This window comes from Macaca thibetana, chromosome 20 (assembly GCF_024542745.1).
Source record: "Macaca thibetana thibetana isolate TM-01 chromosome 20, ASM2454274v1, whole genome shotgun sequence".
Lineage (NCBI taxonomy): Eukaryota > Metazoa > Chordata > Mammalia > Primates > Cercopithecidae > Macaca > Macaca thibetana.
This window is the reverse complement of record NC_065597.1, coordinates 36,284,426-36,304,125: the sequence shown is the minus strand read 5'-3', so window position 1 is coordinate 36,304,125 and position 19,700 is coordinate 36,284,426. Positions and strand designations below refer to the sequence as shown.

General features: G+C 46.3%; 1 protein-coding gene across 2 annotated transcripts in view; it reads left to right on the top strand.

The window, feature by feature from the left end:
- The window catches only part of SLC6A2 (solute carrier family 6 member 2), a 49,436-nt gene that overhangs the window by 16,805 nt on the left and 12,931 nt on the right, over positions 1-19,700 (top strand). For both annotated transcript variants that reach the window (XM_050773188.1, XM_050773187.1), the window contains exons 4-5: positions 11,937-12,075; positions 18,884-19,018. In XM_050773188.1, the coding sequence (XP_050629145.1) occupies positions 11,937-12,075; positions 18,884-19,018 (274 nt within the window). The remainder of the gene's footprint in view (positions 1-11,936; positions 12,076-18,883; positions 19,019-19,700) is intronic.

Below are 19,700 nucleotides of genomic sequence, written 5' to 3'. Positions count from 1 at the left end.
CGTTGATTTTCATGACCTTGACACTTGAAAAGTACTGGCCAGGTATTTTGTGAAATATTGATTTGAGTTTGTTTGTTGTTTTCTCATAATTAAACTGAGGTTATGCATTTTGGCAAGATTATCCTAGAAATGATGCCGTGCCCTCCTCAGTGCATTCCATCAGGGGTGGGGAGACATGCTATCAATGTCTTGTTGCTTGTGATGTTAACCTTGCACACTTGATTAAGGTGGAGATTGCCAGCTTCCTCCTGTGTAGAGAAAGTTATTTTCTTTTTTTAAGTAATAAGTGTCTTTTAGGGACATACACTGAGTTTATACAAATATCTTGATTCTCATATTTTTGTCCACATTTCTTAGCATTCATTGACGATTCTTGCAAGTAAGGACTATTACCATAATGTTTGTCTAGTTATAATTTCCATCATTCCTTCTATTTTATTTTATTTTTTTACTTTTTGAGACAGAGTCTCGCTCTGTCACCCAGGCTAGAGTACAGTGGCACCATCTCGGCTCACTGCAACCTCCACTTCCCACATTTAAGTGATTCTCCTGCCTCAGCCTCCTGAGTAGCTGGGATTACAAGTGTGCACCACCACGCCTGGCTAATTTTTGTATTTTTAATAGAGATGGGGTTTCAACATATTGGCCAGGCTGGTCTCGAACTCCTCACCTCAGGTTATCCACCCATTTTGGCCTCCCAAAGTGCTGGGATTACAGCCGTGAGCCACCACAGACAGCCTATCATTCCTTCTAGATTAGTTGATTGGAATTCTTCTTTAAGGAAGAATTGTCCCTTCTCCCCTATTTATTTATTTATTCAGTTATTCATTTATATCAGTATGGGCTCCTGGATATTTATTTTATTCTGTGGTCTTAATCCATACCTATTATTGTTGTTGTTATTATTATTATTTTATTTCAACTTTCATTTTAGATTCAGGGGTACACAAGCAGGTTGTTACATGGGTACATTGCATGATGCTGAGGTTTGGGGTGTGATTGAACCTGCCACCCAGGTAATGAGTGTAGTACCCAATAGGTAGTTTTTCAACTCTTGTCCCCCTCCCTCCCTCCCTCCTCACTCTTGTTGCCCTCAGTGTCTCCTGTTCCTGTCTTTATGTCCATGTGTACTCAGTATTTAGCTCCCACTTATAAGTAAGAACATGCAGTATTTGGTTTTCTGTTCCTGGATTAATTTACTTAGAATAATGGCCTCCAGCCACATCCATGTCCCTGCAAAGGACATGATTTTGTCCTTTTTGTGGCTGCATAGTATTCCGTGGTATATATGTACCACATTTTCTTTTTCTTTCCTTTTTTTTTTTTTTAAAGACCGAGTCTCTCTCTGTTACTCAGGCTGGAGTGCAGTGGTATGATCTTGGCTCACTGCAACCTCTGCATCCTGGGTTCAAGTGATTCTCCTGCCTCAGCCTCCCAAGTAGCTGGGATTACAGGCGCCCACCACCACACCCGGCTAATTTTTGAATTTTTAGTAGAGACAGAGTTTCACCATGTTGGCTAGGCTGGTCTCAAACTCCTGACCTCAGGTGATCCACCCGCCTCAGCCTCCCAAAGTGCTGGGATTACAGGCATGAGCCATCGCACCTGGCCACCACATTTTCTTTATTCAATCCATCATTGATGGGCACCTAGGTTGATGACATGTCTTTGCTATTTTGAGTAGTGCTGCAGTGAACATCCACACGCAGGTGTCTTTTTGGTAGAATGATTCATCTTCCTTTGGGTAGATGCCCAGTAGTGGGATTGCTGGGTCGAATGGTAGTTCTATTTTTAGTTCTTAGAGAAATCTCCAAACTGCTCTCCACACTGGCTTAACTAATTTACATTCCCACCAACAGTGTATAAGCTTTCCCTTTACTCTGCAGCCTTACCAGCATCTGTTATTTTTTGATTTTTTAATAGCCATTCTGTTGGGCGTGAGCTCATAACCATCATTATTTAATTTGTGGCTTCCCTGAATCCTCTCAGCCTCTACTTCATCCATTTATGTCCTTGAGGAGGGTGATGACTGACTTGTTTTCAGCCACCTGATTTAAAATGTTTACATAGTGCTCTGTGCACAATGTAGCATCCATTGTCTTCATCCCTCAGGCATGGGTCAATTCCATTTCATCAATCCCTACACAAACATGCTAGCAGGTAAGCAGAAAGTACCTGTTACAAGCTGTGGGGCAGACAGGATAGATACCACGTGAACTCCACCCTCAGGGCACTCACGGTCTAGAGCAGAGGTCCCCAAACTTTTCTGCTTAAGATCATAGAGTAAATATTGCAGAATTTGCGGGCTACATATGTTCCGGTTGCATGTTCCTTGTTTTATTTTACCTCTAAAAAATAAAACTATTCTTAGCTCACAGGTCATAGCTAACCAGTCCACAGCTCAGATTTGGCCTGGGGGCCATGGTGTGCTGAGTCCTGGCCTAGTGCAAGATTTCCCAATAAAACTTCCTGCCATGATAGAAATGGTCTATATCTGTGCAATCCACCACAGTACCCACTTGCCAGAGGCATTTACCAAACAGTTGAAATGTGGCTAGTGTGACTGATGAGCTGTATTTCTAATTTAATTTTAGTTTATTTACCTTTAAATAGACGTATGTGGCCAGTGCAAAAAAGTGTGGAAAAAAAAAAACCATATTCACAAGCAACAAAACTTTAGTGCTCCTCTCCTTCAGTCCTATGGATTCCCCAAGCCCAGAACCTGGGAAAGAGTCCTGATTATCTGGAGATGGGGGTTATCCTGAGACCATCTCTTTCCCTGCCATCTTGGTGCAGCAGGCCCAAGGGGATTTAGTTTGGTCGAAAGTGACCTCTGGAAAGTCAACTGCCTCCTGGGGCTCAGGGAGTCAGTGTTCTCAGGATCCAGGAAATACCCTCAATGGTTCACTGCAGAGAATTTGCTAAGGGTCCTGGACCTGCACCCACCTGTCTTCATCCATGATTCCCATGGACTTCTAACATGCATGTGTAAAAATTGTGTGTTTTAGAATTTTTCTTGGAGAGGGTCTATAGTTGTCATCAAATTCTCAAATACCTCTCCAGCCCTCCCGGAGGATCTGAACCACTGCTGTTGCTGAACGCAAGCATCTGCTGTAAGAAACCTGTCTTCCTCACCATCACATTAATAACTAACCTCTTACCATGTGTATGAGGTTTTCTGCTAACTTCCTCGTATGTATTATTTTGATTTAAGCCTCACACCTACCCAATGAGGTTTCTGTAACTCTTATCCTCATCACACTCTTGGGGAGGCTTCATTTCACAGTTGAGACAGCAAAGTTCACAACCACACAACTATTACTGCACAGAGCCAAGATTTGGACCCAGCCAGCATGCATTTGCAAGACCCTGAGAATGGGCATCTCCTTCCATTTTGCACTGTAGGAGCTTACTTCTCCTCACTCTAACCCCAGCCCTGCCTGGCAGGGGAACGGCATACACCCTTAACCTCTGTGTTATATTGGCCTCTATCCATTACACGTGTTTGTTATTATGCAGAAATATTGTCATGGTCACACATCATATTTACCCAGTTTAGATTGCATCCCAGCCATAGTGCAAAGCACCCTTTCTATACTATAGTTTAATCCTGACCACGGTGGTCTAAAATTATTTTTTTGAATGAGAAAACAGGCACAAATCAGTAAGTGACTTGTCCGAGGTCACAGAGTTTAGAAGTGGCATTAAAAGTTGGTTTGGACCTAGGTAGTCTATCTCCAAAGCCCAAGATCTTAGCCCAGCATTCTAAACCTTGACTGCACATCAGAATCACCTGGAGAGCATGGAGGCCTGGATTCTACATCCAGAGATTCTGATTTCATTGGTCCGGGTACAACCAGGGCACAGAAATTTCCATCAATAGCCCCTCCTGCAATTCTAACATCCAGCCAATGTTGGAAGCCCCTGTTTACTCACTGCACTCTCCTGTCTTGGAGTAAGACTCCTGCTGGAGTCAGGCTGACATCTCTTTAGTCCCATGTCATGGAAAATCTAGGGCCTCCTTCAATCTTCTGAGGAGGAGCATGGTCTCAGAAAATTCCAGAACCATCAGAGAGCTTGCAGGTGGGGGGTTTTAGGCCTTTCTGTCTTATGAACATGGTTTAGAGGGGAAGGTGGTAAAGAATAGTGGAGCAGAGAGTGCTACCGACACATGTGATTGGTTGAATGCTCTCCCCCTTATCCTCCCATGAAGGAAAAAGCATGATTTTTCTATTTGCTCTTGGCAACCCTTGTTTTATAAATTAAATTGGGAAATGATAACTTTGTCTCTAGTCCAGTTAGCATTTGATTTCTCCTCTGATGTCTTCATGGCTAGTATGTCGGCCCCAGCAGAGACACCCAACAGGAGGGAGAGGTGAGATAGGTTTTGAGACCCTACTTACTTTAATTACGGCCCTAAGCTTCCTCCAAGCTCAGCTGTAAGCAGAGAGTGGTAGGAAAAGATGGCCTCCTCATGCACTGGGCTGAAAGGGTTGGGGGATGCAGGTAGAACTGAATGCAGGGTTGTTTTTTGTTTGTTTGTTTTTTTAAAAAAGATGGGGTCTTGCTCTGTCACCCAGTGGCACAGTTTTGGCTCAATGCAGCCTTGACCTCCCAGGCTCAAGTAATCCTCCCACCTCAGCCTCCCAAGTAGCTGGGACTACAAGCATGCACCACCACGCCTGGCTAACTTTCTGTGTTTTTTGTAGAGATGGGGTTTCATCGTGTTGCACAGGCAGGTCTTGAGCTCCTGGGATCAGGTAATCCACCCACCTCGGCCTCCCAAAGTGATGGGATTACAGGTGTTAGCCACCTCACCCAGCCTACAGGGCTTATTTTAGGAGCCTTCTGCCCTACAGATCTTCCCTCTTTTTTTCCTCTCCTTCACCTTCCCTCCACTAACCGTGCAAACCTTCATTGCTACCATCAGCCAAGCACTGAGGATCTCCTCACATCCAAATCCCATTTAATCTTCACAGTTCATGGAGGTGGAAATTATTCCCATTTTACAGATAAGAGAGTAGAGGCTCAGGATTTAGGTAAGTGGCGGAGCTGGGAGTGCAGGGGCCTCGTCAAGTAGATAGGAGTTCTTCTCACACCGCCCTTTCTTGCCTGGAGCCTGCCTCTGTGCTTTGTAATGCACAGCACTGTCATCAGCTGCCTCTGGACTTCTTTTTAATGGCATGCTGCCCTTTTGTCTAAATGTTTTTGCTTGAAAAATGTCCCCTTAACTCAGTTTGGGAACTCAGTAAGTGGGACTCCTAGTGCCAATCCTGAGGAAATAGAAAATTTTTTCTCTTTCCCCAAACCTCCTGGCCAATTCTGTTATCACCCTGTACTCATTTAGGCTGATGGACTGAGCATATCATTTAAGGGAACAAAACTGCTATTCTCCCCAGACTCTGGGCCCGAAGCCAAGCAGCCCCACGCTAAAAGAAACTCTGCAGCTCTGTAACTTTATCTGTAAAAGGCCACCTTTGGTGAACATGTGCCTGGCAATAGAAAACTTCCACCCCATGCTGGTCCCTGGTGAGGAAGAAAAGTCTCCCTCCACCCTAGTATTAATCATCTGTGCTAAATATCAAGTGAGAAATTGAGCTTTTTTGGCGTGTAGACTTCAGAAAGCCTGGATGGTACACTTAATGATGATTCATTTTCATTAAACTTCTGGAAAACTAGAACAAGTTTCTTGTACTAACCCCCAAGGCTTGGGCCTGCTGGGGAGAGGGGGCTGGATTCTCATCGCTTTTCTTGGGCGTAAGCTTGGGAGTCCAGATCTTTTCACTGATGAAATACCTAAACAACCTCTACAACCCTGAAAGTGGACTTCGCATGCATGGGGCATCAGCTGGGCCAGTGGGGGGGCATTTCAACCATGAGATTGGACACCAGAGGCATTTTGGCAAGGTTCAGGGGAAGGACGATTGGTTCCATGCTTTTTCCCGCCCCCCCCCCCCATTATTTGGATAGTCAAGTCAACCAAATGACAATTGACATTATTCAACACCTGTCCCATAAAACCACAGGAAGTAGTGGAATTAAGCATCAGATAGGGTCATTACATGCCTCTGGTTCTCTTTTTTTGAGGCAGATTCTCACTCTGTCACCCAGGCTGGAGGGCAGTGGCTCAATCTTGGCTATTGCAACCTCTGCCTCCCAGGTTCAAGTGATTCTCCTGCCTCAGCCTCCCAAGCAGCCAGGACTACAGGCGCACGCCACTACACCTGGCTAATTTTTGTATTTTTAGCAGAGGGGAGTTTCACCATGTTAACCAGACTGGTCTCGAACTCCTGATCTCAAGGATCCACCCGCCTTGGCCTCCCAACATGCTGGGATTGTAGGTGTGAGCCACCACATCCAGCCTGGTCCTCTGTCTTTTTAAATATGCCTATGCCCTGCCACCCTTTCCTCTGCTTTCTCTGTCTCTCTTAGGACATAGCAGAGGGGTCTAAGTCAGGGGATCATTTTGAGTTAGGACTAACAGAATGAGAAGTTTGCCAGGTAGACAAATTGGGCTCGGATGTGTGTTCTGGCTGAAGGAACAGAAGGTTCCAAGGCCCAGAGCCATGGATGCACCCTATGACCAGGGACTGACAAGTAGCTTGCTGCTGCCAGGGGTGAAAGGCAGGGTGTGGCAAGGCCGGGGATGAACTTGGCACGGGATGGACTATGGAAGGCCTCAGATTCTGAGAGACTTACATTGTTATCCTCTGGACCTCGATGCTTTCAACTTTTTCGGTTGGATGATTCTTTGTTGGGGGACAGGGGTGCACACTGTCTTATGTATCTGATATTTAGCAGCATCCCTGGCCTCTACCCTCTAGATGCCAGCAGCATCTCCCTCCTCTCCAGGTATAACAACCAAAAATGTCTCTCTAGACATGCCAAATGTCCCTGGAAGGCAAGGCAAAGTTGCCCCCAGTGAGAACCACTGTTTTAGGTGCTAAGAAGCCTCTGAGGCTTTGGAGGCAGGAGAGTGGCAAGGTTAGAACAGCACTTTGGATGGATGGTTCTGCAGTGGCACAGACAGTGGATTTAAGGGGCCTGACAGGAGGCGGAGAGACTGGATTTGGGAGAGGGTGGGAGTCATTTACAATAACTCTGGAAGGACAGTGTATTAGTCAGTGTTCTCTAGAGGGATAGACTAATGATATACATCTCATATGAGTTTATTAAGTCGTATTGACTCACACGATCACAAGGTGACATCCCACAATAGGCTGTCTGCAAGCTGAGGAGCAAGGAAGCCAGTCCAAGTCCCAAAGCTGAAGAACTTGGAATCTGATGTTCGAGGGTAGCAAGCATCCAGCACCAGAGAAAGATGTAGGCCAGAAGACTACACCAGTCTAGTCTCTCCATGTTCTTCTGCCTGCTTTTGTTCTGGCCACACTGGCAGTTGACTAGATGGTGCCCACCCAGATTGAGGGTGAGTCTGCCTTGCTCAGTCCACTGACTTAAATGTTAATCTCCTTTGACAACACCCTCACAGACACATCTGGGAACAATACTTTGCATCCTTCAATCCAGTCAAGTCGACACTCAATATTAACCATCACAGACAGAATGTGGGTCTGGCCTGGGTTGGGGAGAGTGGGGGTGGTGATGGAGGGAGCAACCAAGAGACAGCATTAGCGGGGACCAGACACGGCAACTGATTGCATGGGGGAGATGATGCAGGGTGGGAGTTTAAGGCCACAACAGCTGGCCTGGGAGCTGCAGGGATGGGGGCCATTCTGGGGAGGGGGCATTGGTCTGGGTAGACCTTGATGACCTACCCAACTCTGCTCCTTCATTCACGCATGCTCACATCCCCTCTCCCCACTGCTCCCTCCCCAACACCGTGTACCTCTTGTCACCTTTCCGGCCAGCAGAGAAGGCACCTGCCACCTTCACAGCAGAGTCTCCCCAACTGACCCCCTCTACTGAGTTTTCTGGGTACCCTTAACTCCATTGCTGATACCTGCTGCTCCTTGAAGCCTAGGACTCAACCATAATGATCATTATAATTACCATTTATTGAGCATTTCCTGGGTTCAGGGTACTATTATCTGATATTCTATAACTCGGCCCTCATCAGAACCCTTTTACTGAAAAGAGAAAGACTCGGTGATGGGGAATGCTTACACTCACTACTGTCCCCTTGCCTGAGAGCCCCAGGGGGCTGGAGCCATCACCTGTTTCTCCACAGCCATGCCACCAGCCCCTGGCACACTGCCTGGCTCCGAGCAGAGGTGCAGAGAGAGTTTGTGGAATCAGTAAAAGGATTTGGGTCACACAGGAGCTGGTGGTAGGGCTAGAGTGAGAAGCCAGGTCTATCTGACCCCAGAGCTCAGACAATTTCTGTGCCACATTTTTCTATTTTTCTTCACATTCTTTCAAATAACAGACATCTATTTTGAGTGGATAAATGATGAAAGAGTGAATGAACCAGCATCGCTGGTGGCCTTCAGCCTTTCTTTCACCTGCCTGGAAACAAATTTAATTCCTACCCAAGGATAAGCTAAGTAAGTTTCCAGACTCAGGGTATATGTTTTCCTTACAAGCCTGGAATCTTCCTGCATCATTCGTGATGATTCCAGCAAGGGCTGTCATCTGCCTCTGGCAGACAGACAATTGATCTTATCCACTGCAGGTGTGTATAATTTTGCCATTAATGTGTGTTTTGGAATTAAAGCCACCTTCCAGGGAAGGATGATATGTTAAGCTGTTTGCCTCTAACACCTTAGTATAAATTTATTTTGTTTTGTTTTTGAGATGGAGTCTCACTCTGTTGCCCAGGCTGGAGTGCAGTGACAAGATCTCCACTTGCTGCAATCTCCATCTCCAGGGTTCAAGCAATTCTCATGCTTCAATCTCCCAAGTAGCTGGGATTACAGGCATGCACCACCACACCCAGCTAATTTTTGTATTTTTAGTAGAGATGGGGTTTCGCCATGTTGGCCAGGCAGGTCTCGAACTCCTGACCTCAGGTGATCCGCCTGCCTTGGCCTCCCAAAGTGCTGGAATTACAGGCATGAGCCACCATGCCTGGCTATGTAAATCTATTAAGCAGCTACTTTCTGAATGGACCTCTAGCTGAGCGCAAACGCCTATAAAATGAGACAGGGAAGTTTCCACATGGGAAAATGTGTGGTGCCCTGGGCAGTATGAAAGATCTGGGCAAAAGGGTTAGAAATTTGCCACAAGTGATGGGAGGAGTTGCTAAGAGAAAGATTGAGAGTGTGTGGGAGACTGACCCTCTTTCCTTCCTCGTTCTCCTTGGGGTGATCCTGGAATCTCATTTTCAGTAGTAGAGGGATTGTTGGGTTTAGCAAGAAAGGCTGGGAGCATTTATCTGTTTCTAATCCAATGATCTCTCATGAGCTAACAGGTCTAACTGCCAGTTCTGGGCTTAGCACTGGGGAACAGGAATGGTTAATTCACCTCCTCATCCTGGGAGACCCTTGTATACAGTTAGCCCTGACCTTGCAGGAACAGGCAGACTCTCTTAGCAACTGAGTCAAGAGCCACAGGAACTGGAAGTGTTGAAGGATTCCTATCAAGGGTGATCGGGGGGCCTCCTAGGAGAGGTGACACTGGATTTGGGCTTTGAAGGGTGTTGGGCAATGTGCAGCTGACTGTTGCCTCTGAGTGTGAGACACAGAGAAGAACCCAGTGGGAACTCGTTGTGGGGGCCCCTGCAGCTCCCTTGAACCTCCCAACATGTGTCATGCTTTATTGTGAATTTGCATGTAGTGTTGCTTCCCATGCTACGATACAAGCCCACCAGGCAGAGTCAGGACGGTGCACGAGCAGTTCCTGTGTGTGTCCAAGGCCCAGATGGGCTGGCTCACAGCGGGCCTTCAGTGAGGAATGAACGATTAGGGTGCAGAGCAAATACCACACCAAGTTGTTCCCAGTTCTGTTTGCTTTGCTTTGCAAGGGTGCAGAATGGTCAGGGCAATCCCTCTCCCCTGGGACCTGCTGTATTGTTTCAGCAGTCTGTCTCATTTGACCTTTCCTTAGCTCCTAACCGACTTTGATTAGATTCTCATTAGCAAACGGTCATTTTGTTTACAATTCTCTTTATCATTTCTTCATTGTAGATTGTACAAGGGACCCCAATATTCTCAGACCACCTTAGGATTATTCGTTTTTCTTACTTAAAAAAACCAGGCCGGGCGCGGAGGCTCATGCCTGTAAACCTCAGATAGCCTGAGGTCAGGAGTTCAAGACCAGCCTGGCTAACATGGTGAAACCCCGTCTCTACTGAAAATACAAAAATATAGCCCAGCATGATGGCGGGCTTCTGTAATCCCAGCTACTCAGGAGCCTGAGGCAGGAGAATGGCGTGAACCCGGGAGGCGGAGCTTGTAGTGAGCCAAGGTTGTGCCACTGTACTCCAGCCTGGGAGACGGAGCAAGACTCCGTCTCAAAAACAAAAACAAAAACAAAAAACAAAAAACAAAAACCAAAAACAAACAAAAAAACCAAACACTTTATTGATAGCTAACATATTCCAAAGGAGTGACTATCATCAAGTGACAGCTCAGAAAATGATACCTGTTGAACGCAGCCAGTAACCTCACCCAGCTCAGGAAAGAGCATGATGAGTGTCCTGAAGTCCCCATCGTGTTCTCTCCCAGTCAGTAACCCCCTCACCCCCGTCCCAGGGTACACCTCCCCTGACTTCTAATCCTTTAGGTCAGTTTTGCCTGTTGCTGAATTTTATATGACTGGAGTCAGACGGAAGTGCTCTTCTGGCTTTGACTTCTTTTTCTCAGCAGTATGTGCGAGAGTCATCCCTCTGGAGGTAATTGCTGTATAATACTCCACTTAGGCCGGATGTGGTGGCTCACACCTGTAATCTCAGCACTTTGAGAGGCTGGAGCAGTTGGATTGCTTGAGCCCAGGAGTTCGAGAACAGTCTGGGCAACATGGCAAAACCCAGTCTCTTCCAAAAGAATACAAAAATTAGCCAGGTGTGGTGATGTACACCTGTACTCCCAACTACTTGGGAGGCTGAGGTGGGAGGACCACCTGAGCCTGGGTGGGCTGAGCCTGCGGTCAACCTTGATGGTGCCACTGCACTCCAGCCTGGGTGACAGAGTAAGACCCTGTCTCAAAAAAAAAAAAAAAAAAAATACTCCACTTTATAAATATATCCTAATTTATCCATTCCACTGTTGATGGATGTTTGAGTACTTTGCAATTTGGGGTTATTATGAATAATGCTGCCATAAATATTCTAGAGCATGTCTTTTGGTGAACATGTGTACAATTTTCTATTGAGTCAATACCTAGGGCACAGGGTAAGCATATCTTTAGCTTTAGTAGCTGTTCTCCAATAGGAGAAATCCTCACTCTTGTCTCAGTCTCTAGACCAGGGATTCTCAGATTCAGCAATATGAACCTTTTGGGAGGGGTCATTCTTTGTTATTGGAGACTGTCCTGTACACTGCAGCATGTTTAGCAGCACCTATAGTCTCCATGCCAGTAGCACCACCTCTCCTTAAGTCATGACAATAAAAAACATCTCAGACGTTGCCAAATATCCTCTGGGGTGGGGCTCGGGGGCAAAATAGTCCTCCCTCCTGCTGAGAACTGCTCTTTACAGTGTGAGTTCTATGAGGACAGGAACCTTCCCTATTTATTACTCCAAGGCTAGGCGAGCAACAGGCACTGAAGAGATTTTTGTCTTTCAAAAGCAGCCATAAGCCTGGAATCTCCCCAGATGATTTGCCTCTCCTAGGACAGAGTGGTCCTGGGCACAGGCCATGGCTGACCAGGGCAGGCCCATTGTGATGCATGGCAGTGGCTGGGACCCCTGAGTTAGGGGAGAGTGGCCAGGTCCTGTCTCCATCAGTGTGCATTTGCAGGAACTGGCCTGTGGTCATGGCTCCCGTCGTCCTCCCTGACACCATTTACCCTGGTCCCCTCCCCTCTCCTCTGGGCAGGCGTGGTGTCTTGCACCTTCATGAGAGCAGCGGGATTCACGACATCGGCCTGCCCCAGTGGCAGCTCTTGCTCTGTCTGATGGTCGTCGTCGTCGTCTTGTATTTTAGCCTCTGGAAAGGGGTGAAGACATCAGGAAAGGTAATATCTCTTTGTTTCTCTTTTGGTTGGGATATCAAACTTGGCAGGTGTGATTATTTCTAGCAATAATTATGTAGTTAGTGGACAAAAAAGATGGAGCTGGAAGTGCAAAGCCTGGGCTCAAGCCCCAATTCTGCCACTGACTTAGACAAACCCCTTCCCTTCCTTTCCCTTCCCTTCCCCAAGTCTGTGTCTTGCCAACAATAGGTTGAAGGGGTATAAGTGGATCAGAGTTTCTCACACTTTCCTGCCAAAGCTTCCTTAATAGCAGAGACCAGGGACTGGGATACCCCAAAGGCCTCAGGACAAAGTCTAGAGATGCTATCAATATGCCGTTGATAAATCTTGAATCTCGACCTAAATCTTCTTGCAAATGTTGCATCCTACTCTGGAATATGACCATAAAATCAATAAATCCCCCCTCTGAATTTTTGAGGAAAAAAACAATGCTCTAGAAGATATTCAGATGTATGCTGGATTTTGTGTTTCCTCCGATACAGAAATAAGTGCCCCCAGAGTTCCAGGTGCCTTGATGAGAAGAGCATAGATTTAGATGACCCATGAGGGCCAGTCCAGAGCTGGCATTCTGAACTTGGGTGACACTGTCTCCCTGTAGTCAGCCTCTCAAGGGTGTGGAATATTCAGGAAATGGCTCCTGTTGATTTTTAGTCTGAGGAACATCATGGGAACAACAACCCCATTTGGGCTCTACAGTGTCTATTTAGAAGCTTGACTGTATTAAAGAGGATGTGGATGGGAAATGTTCTTTCCAGTGTTCTGGTTAGCTACTGCTGTGTAACAAACCACTCCAAAATGTAGTGATGCAAAATAACAACCATTTTATTGTTTCTCACAATTCTGTGGGTTGATTGGGATCAGCTGGGTGGTCCTTCTGCTTCATGTGATATTTCTTGGACTACATGGCTTCAGTGGGCTGGCTATTCTAGATGGTGCATACACATTGCTGGCAGTTGGCACTAGCTGGGAGCTAAGTTGGAGCTGCCAACCAGAGCATCTTCGAATGTTTCCACATAGACTTTCTATGGTGCTTGAGCTTCTCAGAGCATGGCAATTGAGTTCCAAGAACATGTCCCAAGCAGACAAGCCTCAATGGTGTACAAGTAGCTCTTCCAGTCTCTGCTTGCATCATTCTTGCTATTGTCCTGATGGCTAAAACAAGTGTTTTGGTGAAACCTAGTGGCCATATGGGAGGGAATTACACACAGGTGTGAGTTCATTGGGGGCCACACCTCAACAGTCTACCTTAATCAGATGGTTGTTCATTTGGGAGAAGCCTCATTAGGCAACTGATTTTGGAAAGGGGGTGTGCACCAGAGTTCTCTCTGATACTCTTAGAGTTCTTGGTCATACCATTGAGAGCAAAGAAAGTAGCAGGGGAGCAGCAGCCAGTAGGGATGAAATCCATCGAGAACTGAAGATAGAATTTCCTATCAGCATGTTGGAGACACAGTATCTACCCTAAGAAAACACTCAAACAAAATGCAGACCAGGGCTTGGAGAAAGTCTAGGGTTTAGCAAAACCAGGATAGGACCATTACCATTCTGATGCCTGGCACCTAGTACGTCTTCAGTAAATATTTATTGGGTGATTGAAGGATGGGTGGGTATATAAGTTTGGGGAACTTCATTAAGTATTCTTTTGAATTTAATTCAAATTATCAACCACTTATGGACACCTACTATGTACCAGGCTTGATGCTAGTACTAGTGATGCGAGAATAAGACAGGTTCCTTCTTCAGTTGCTTTAGTCTATGTGTATTGCAGGCAGGTTATGGATCAACCAATGTCACCAGCTTCTTGGGTCTCTATCCAGAGACATATGTGTGCGTCCCCATTTAATAAAAACCAGTGGTCACAAACTATGTGCAGTGTTATATATCTTGTTATTTTTTAAGCTTAACTTTACCTTGGAGATAATTTCACATCCAGTAGTCGAATTACATTTCAATAGAAATACAAACTGTGGGTTTAAAAACCGTAATTAAATCAGCTTAATGGGTCATCACACTTTTTAAAAATAAAAAAGTCTAGATAATGAGAGATCATTGCACATAGTAAAGTAAGAGCTGTCTGTTGGAATTTTTGTTTCAGTTACAGCAATCTGTAAGTTTATGTGTATTTTGTCTTGATATTGAAGGTATTTCTTAGCATGAGTCGTGGTCAAAAAGTGTGAGATGCTGCGTTAGTGGAGAAAGGAAGCTCTTTCAACTGAAAGTGTCTCCAAAGACCATAGAGAAGGTGGCATTCGAGCTGGGTCTACAAGGTCAGGCAGGCACAGGTAGAGGTGGGGGTGGAGGGAAGGGATTCTCAGTGGAAGGAACTACATAAGCAAAGCCGTAGAGATGCGGAAGTCCCAGGCCAGCCTGGTCTAGCACTCGCTGCACCTTTCCTAGGTACCAGGAACAGAGTTCTCCTGGCCTCTGCAGGCACAGACAGAGACCCTGGGGGGAGACAGGGCCCACCCCTGTGAACTGTAGAAGATGTATGAGCTTTATACTGCTTCTGGCCTTGACATAGGACAACCATAGACTTCTAATATTGCACTCCGAGATTGGGTTCCCCACGGCCATCACCAAAGAGAGTAGAGCCTGTCTCACTTAGTTTAGCTCTTGGCTAGAGTGGAGTATATGTTGTCTGCAGGCAGGCTGATGCAAAAGAGACCAGGAGGAGTGGGGCTGAGCATGCTCAGTTCTTTCCAAAATGCACCTGCAGAGAAGGTGGTGAGGCACGAACCAGGGTATTACACTAGGAAAGTCCCCCATGTAGAAACACAATGAGAGAGGAATATGAGTCCCCTCTGCATGTGCCATCCGAAGCCACAGCCCACATTTTGCATAAGTCCCTAAGCAGGCATGCCACAGGCAGTCCATGGAGATGAGATTTCTAGACGAGATTTCTAGAATGGGGAGCTTCACTCAGGACATTCCTGTACTCTGTCTTTAATTGTTTTTATAAACTGGCTTATGAGAAAACCAAGAGTATTGCTTATTTCTTTCCAGACTGAACCTGGAACAGGACATTGAGCTTTTCTTAGCAGGCTTCCATAGCCTCAGAGCTGGCCTCAAATGAATTGCAAATGTTCATACCTCCAGTCTTGGCAAGTGAAGGCTGTGCTGGTCCTGGCTTGCTTTAGTGACTGGATTGGACTCAATTATAATGAACAGCATCGTTCACACATGAGTGAGGCATAGACTAAAATATTTGTAGCTTGGTGTTTTCTTCAGTAACGTCAGTGCCTACCCCACACCCCATAAATCCCGCTTTGTAAAATTATGTCTTTATTGTTAGTGAAAATGTCCCTAAAACCCAGTTCAGAGGATCACGAATTCTTAATCAGTAAAGGGTAAATTGATTCAGATGCACAGTGATAAAGTGCAGACATGTGTCATCTGTTTCCAAGTCAACCTTAGAGCAGGTCCTGGGCCGTGTTTTTCAAACTCTCATGTGTGTAAGAATCACCGCAATGGCTCGCTAAAACTCAGATTCCTGGGTCGTTCTTTGAGAGAGCCTGATTCAGTGGGGATGAGGTGAGAATTTGCATTTCTGACAAGCTCCCAGGTGATGCTGATGCTGCTGGTCTGTGGACCTCACCTTGATCTAGGCAGCCCTCTGCTCGATGCCTGGATTCATAGCAAGGCTTGCACCACTTTGGTGACAAGCACCTCACCACCTTCCTGGGCAGCTCTTTCCCTTGAGAGAACTCTATCAATTTGAAAGTTCCTTCTTTTATGGAGCCAAGGTCCTCATTTTGATTGTGAGCCATCAGTTTGAATTTGGCACCCTGGAACCCCACAAATTATCCATAGAAACACCAGCAGGTATGGATTTAAAGTGATAGAAAGCAATGACCTCCCTTAGGGACTAAGGACATTTGCCAAGACCAATGAGCTGCTCATTACTTTCTTGATCTTGTGCTCAAAATTGGACTAAGTCTAGGTTCTCGTGGCCAGAGCTGTGTTGCAAGTTGGAATTCTGAGAGCTGAGAAGCCTGGGGTGGAGATGACAGAACCCAAGCCTTTCTTCTGTTCACCCATTGTGCATTCAGGGTACATGTGAGCATGAGTGAACTGTTGGCCAAAGATCCAGGAATCCTTCTTTCAACACAAGATCTTAGGCAGCTGAAGTAATACCCACTGCCAATTCTGAGAATCTTCAACAGGACTCAGATGGTTTAGCTTTGAACGCATGGGCACAGACAAAACAAGTTCCCTGCTATCTTGATGCTTGACTATAATAGTCAGGGTCTCAGCTCAGTCACGGCCTGATGTATTCCTTAGGGAAACTGAATCCATAGCCATCAAACATGGCCAATGCAGGGCCACCTCCAGGCCCAATGGGAGATTCCTTGGAGTCAGAAGTCAAGATACTGTTTTCTGATGACAGGAGTGTAGTCTTACCTGGTTTGCTGGGCTGGGCATTGCAGCTGGGCTGCAGCTATTGACATAAGCTTTAGGAGACCAGAGCAGTTAGAACCAATCACAAGGAGATGTGAGAGCTCCTCCTTGTGCCTTTTGCCAAGAGCTTACACCTATTTGTCCCAGATCAGGAGACTGAATCCAAGATTGATTAACATAAGGTCACCCAGATGCAACAGCTTCACTTCCCAGGGCATGTTTCCCTCCTTATTTGTTATGCAATTTGGCCTTCCTGTTCTTGCCTCCCTGAAAGAAAACAAGTGGAAATATCATTTCCACAAAGACCTTCTTAGAACAAGGGAGTGATGGAGAAACAAGTGGATAACATGAAACAGAGGAGGCTTTCCTGATTCCTTCTGAGCCCAGAAGATGTGACTACCACTATGCATTTACTCACTCCAATGCTGACTCAGTTACTCATTCATTCACTTGTTCATGCATTTATTCTTTGACTTAGTCATCCACTAACTTTCTGATTTATCACTCACCCACTCATCCATCTATCCATCCAGTTATCCATCCATCCATCCATCCATCCATCCATCCATCCATCCATCTACTCAACCCTCCACCCACCTAATCACCTTATCCATTCTTTTAACCAGCTACCCAATCATAATCCAACCATCCACTCATCCATCCATTTCCATAACAATCCAATCATTCATCTGCACCGCTGCCTAGTCCAAACATTCATATAATAAACATTTATTAGGACTCACATGTGTCAGGTTCTGGGGATTCAAGTTTGAAAAATATAGGATTTTACTTCTAAGGGGCTCATGATCTAATGGGAAAGACAAGTAAAAGAAGAGGATAAATCCCCATCCTTAAACATAAGTATGAAAAACATATGACTTTATTTTCTATGTCTCCATTTTTGTTTAGAGCCCATATCTTTTTATCCTGGCAAAGAACTTTCATGTTTCAAGGTTTCCACTTTCTCCTTAGGGATGCGTGAAGATTCTTGGGGCTACGTAGTTTCAGGGCTTTGCGGGGGTGGAACCATCTGGCATTTAAGTTATAAGTCTTCTCATGTTTCAGCTGAGTCTTCCTTGAGTCTGACTACCTTGACCTTAACCTGAGTTTTTACTTGGGCACAGCCTTCTTTCTGCAAGGCTACCCATGGCTGTCTCTGCCTAGTGGTGATTTTTCACCTTGGCTGCACAATTTTATCATCTGGGGAGCTTTAAAAAAATACTCATTTCAGGTCCACGCTAGACCAACTAAATCAGAAACTCCAAGAATGGGATCTGAGCTTTAACATTTTTACCTATAACTCCCCCCAGGGTATTTGAATGTGTAGCCGAGGTTGAGAAGGAACAGCAAGGAAACCCACATAACACTCCCATCCCTGCCTCTACCTTTCTTTTCTGTTCCTCCAACCTGGACAAGGGGATGGGGTGTTTCTTTTTAGTCTGGAATAATCTCTTCCTTTGTGTGTTCCTGAACAAGATACATTGTCTGTGTCCCACATCTGTTCCCACTAAGATGAAGAATGGTCAGAGGTTCTGCTTTCTGTCCAGCCACATCCCTTCCTGGGCAATGTGCTTAAGAAAGAAAATATGCTTGAAGGGGGGTAAAGAAAAAGAGGAAGATGTAAACAAAAGGGAGAGAGTGGAGGAGAGGGAGATGAGGGAGGGGAGGGCAAGAAGAGAGAGAGGGAGGATGGAGAGAGAGAAAAAGAGAGTGGGGAGAGAGAGAGAGAAAGAAAGAAAGAGAGAGAGAGAGAGACTGAGATTTCTAAATATCCTGCCAGTCAGATAGGTGCATGCAGCAACCAGTAGCAATGGTGTGATGGACACAGGACTGATGGGGAACGGGGATAGCACAAAGGTGGGTGTACTTAGTTCTGCCTGGTCCATGAACTGCACCTTGATCTAGACAATCCTTTGCCAATGGCTGTATTCATAGCAACACTTGGACAACTTCAATGACAGGTACCTCACCACCTCTCTAGGCTCTTTTCCTTTAGAGAGCTCTATCTATGGGAAAGCTGTTCATTTTATGGAGTCAAGAGTCTTTCCTTGAAGGAGTCAGGAGAGGTGGCTTTGTGGATGAGGAGGCATCCTGTGCTATGAGGACCTAGTCTTTGCCCTGCTGTGCCCTTGGCTTCCATCATAGTACTATCCCCAGTGCAGCTGACTCTCACCCTGGGTTCTGAGATGCTCTAGGGTATGACCTGTGTCCGTCTACTGGTCTAGCCCTGGATTCTGCCTCAGGGCCTTTCCTAGAACTGGAACTTGTAGCATGTGCCTTGGGTAAAGGAAGGTGGGAAAGAGCATGACTGGGAAAGGACTCTGTGCCCCGCCAGCCCACCACGGGATTGGGGCCAGAGCAAGGCTCTCACCTGAACTTATCCATTGCCCAGGTGGTGTGGATCACAGCCACGCTGCCTTACTTCGTGCTGTTCGTGCTCCTGGTTCACGGCGTCACGCTGCCCGGCGCCTCCAACGGCATCAATGCCTACCTGCACATCGACTTCTACCGCTTGAAAGAGGCCACGGTCAGTGCTCAGTGACCACCAAGCCTTGGGCCAGGCTTGTGGGAGGGTTTTCAGGAGCAGGTGATGATGGAAAATCTGGTCCCAGCTCTGCCACAAATGAGCAGTGTAGCCTTGGACAGGATCCTTCCCTGTCTGAGCTGCAGCTTCCCCATCTGATCAATGTGGATTTGCACCTGATAGTCTCCATAAGCCCACCCATCTCTCTCTGGAGGCCTGAGTTTCTGCGGTTCCATCTGGTGGTCTTCACAGACTACTCTTTTTGAGGAGAGAAATTCCCTGTGAAGAGGACATAATGTCCTGGGACCTTGCTCCTGTCCTGTGCCCACAGCTCCCTAGCCAACCCCAGTCACCCCCTGCCCTCTTGCTACTCTCAGATCCCCAAACCTGGTCTTTGCCACCATCCTGTGATGTCAGCACAAGGATAGTCTTAGCCACTAGGGAGGCCCTGCCAATTCTCTTCCCCAACACCCTCATCCAACCACTGCCCCTGTCCAGAGGCCCAAATTATGGTGAAAGTGGGTGAATTTGGTAGTGGAGTCCAGTGCAGAGCAGGGAGGGTGGGAGCAGAGACTATCATAGAGATACTAGAGGTACTCAGTACCTTGAGCATCTTAAGATAACTGCTGAGATTACTTCCAGCCTCCTCTTGCAGGGCCCCTCAGTGAGAACACCTCAACATGCT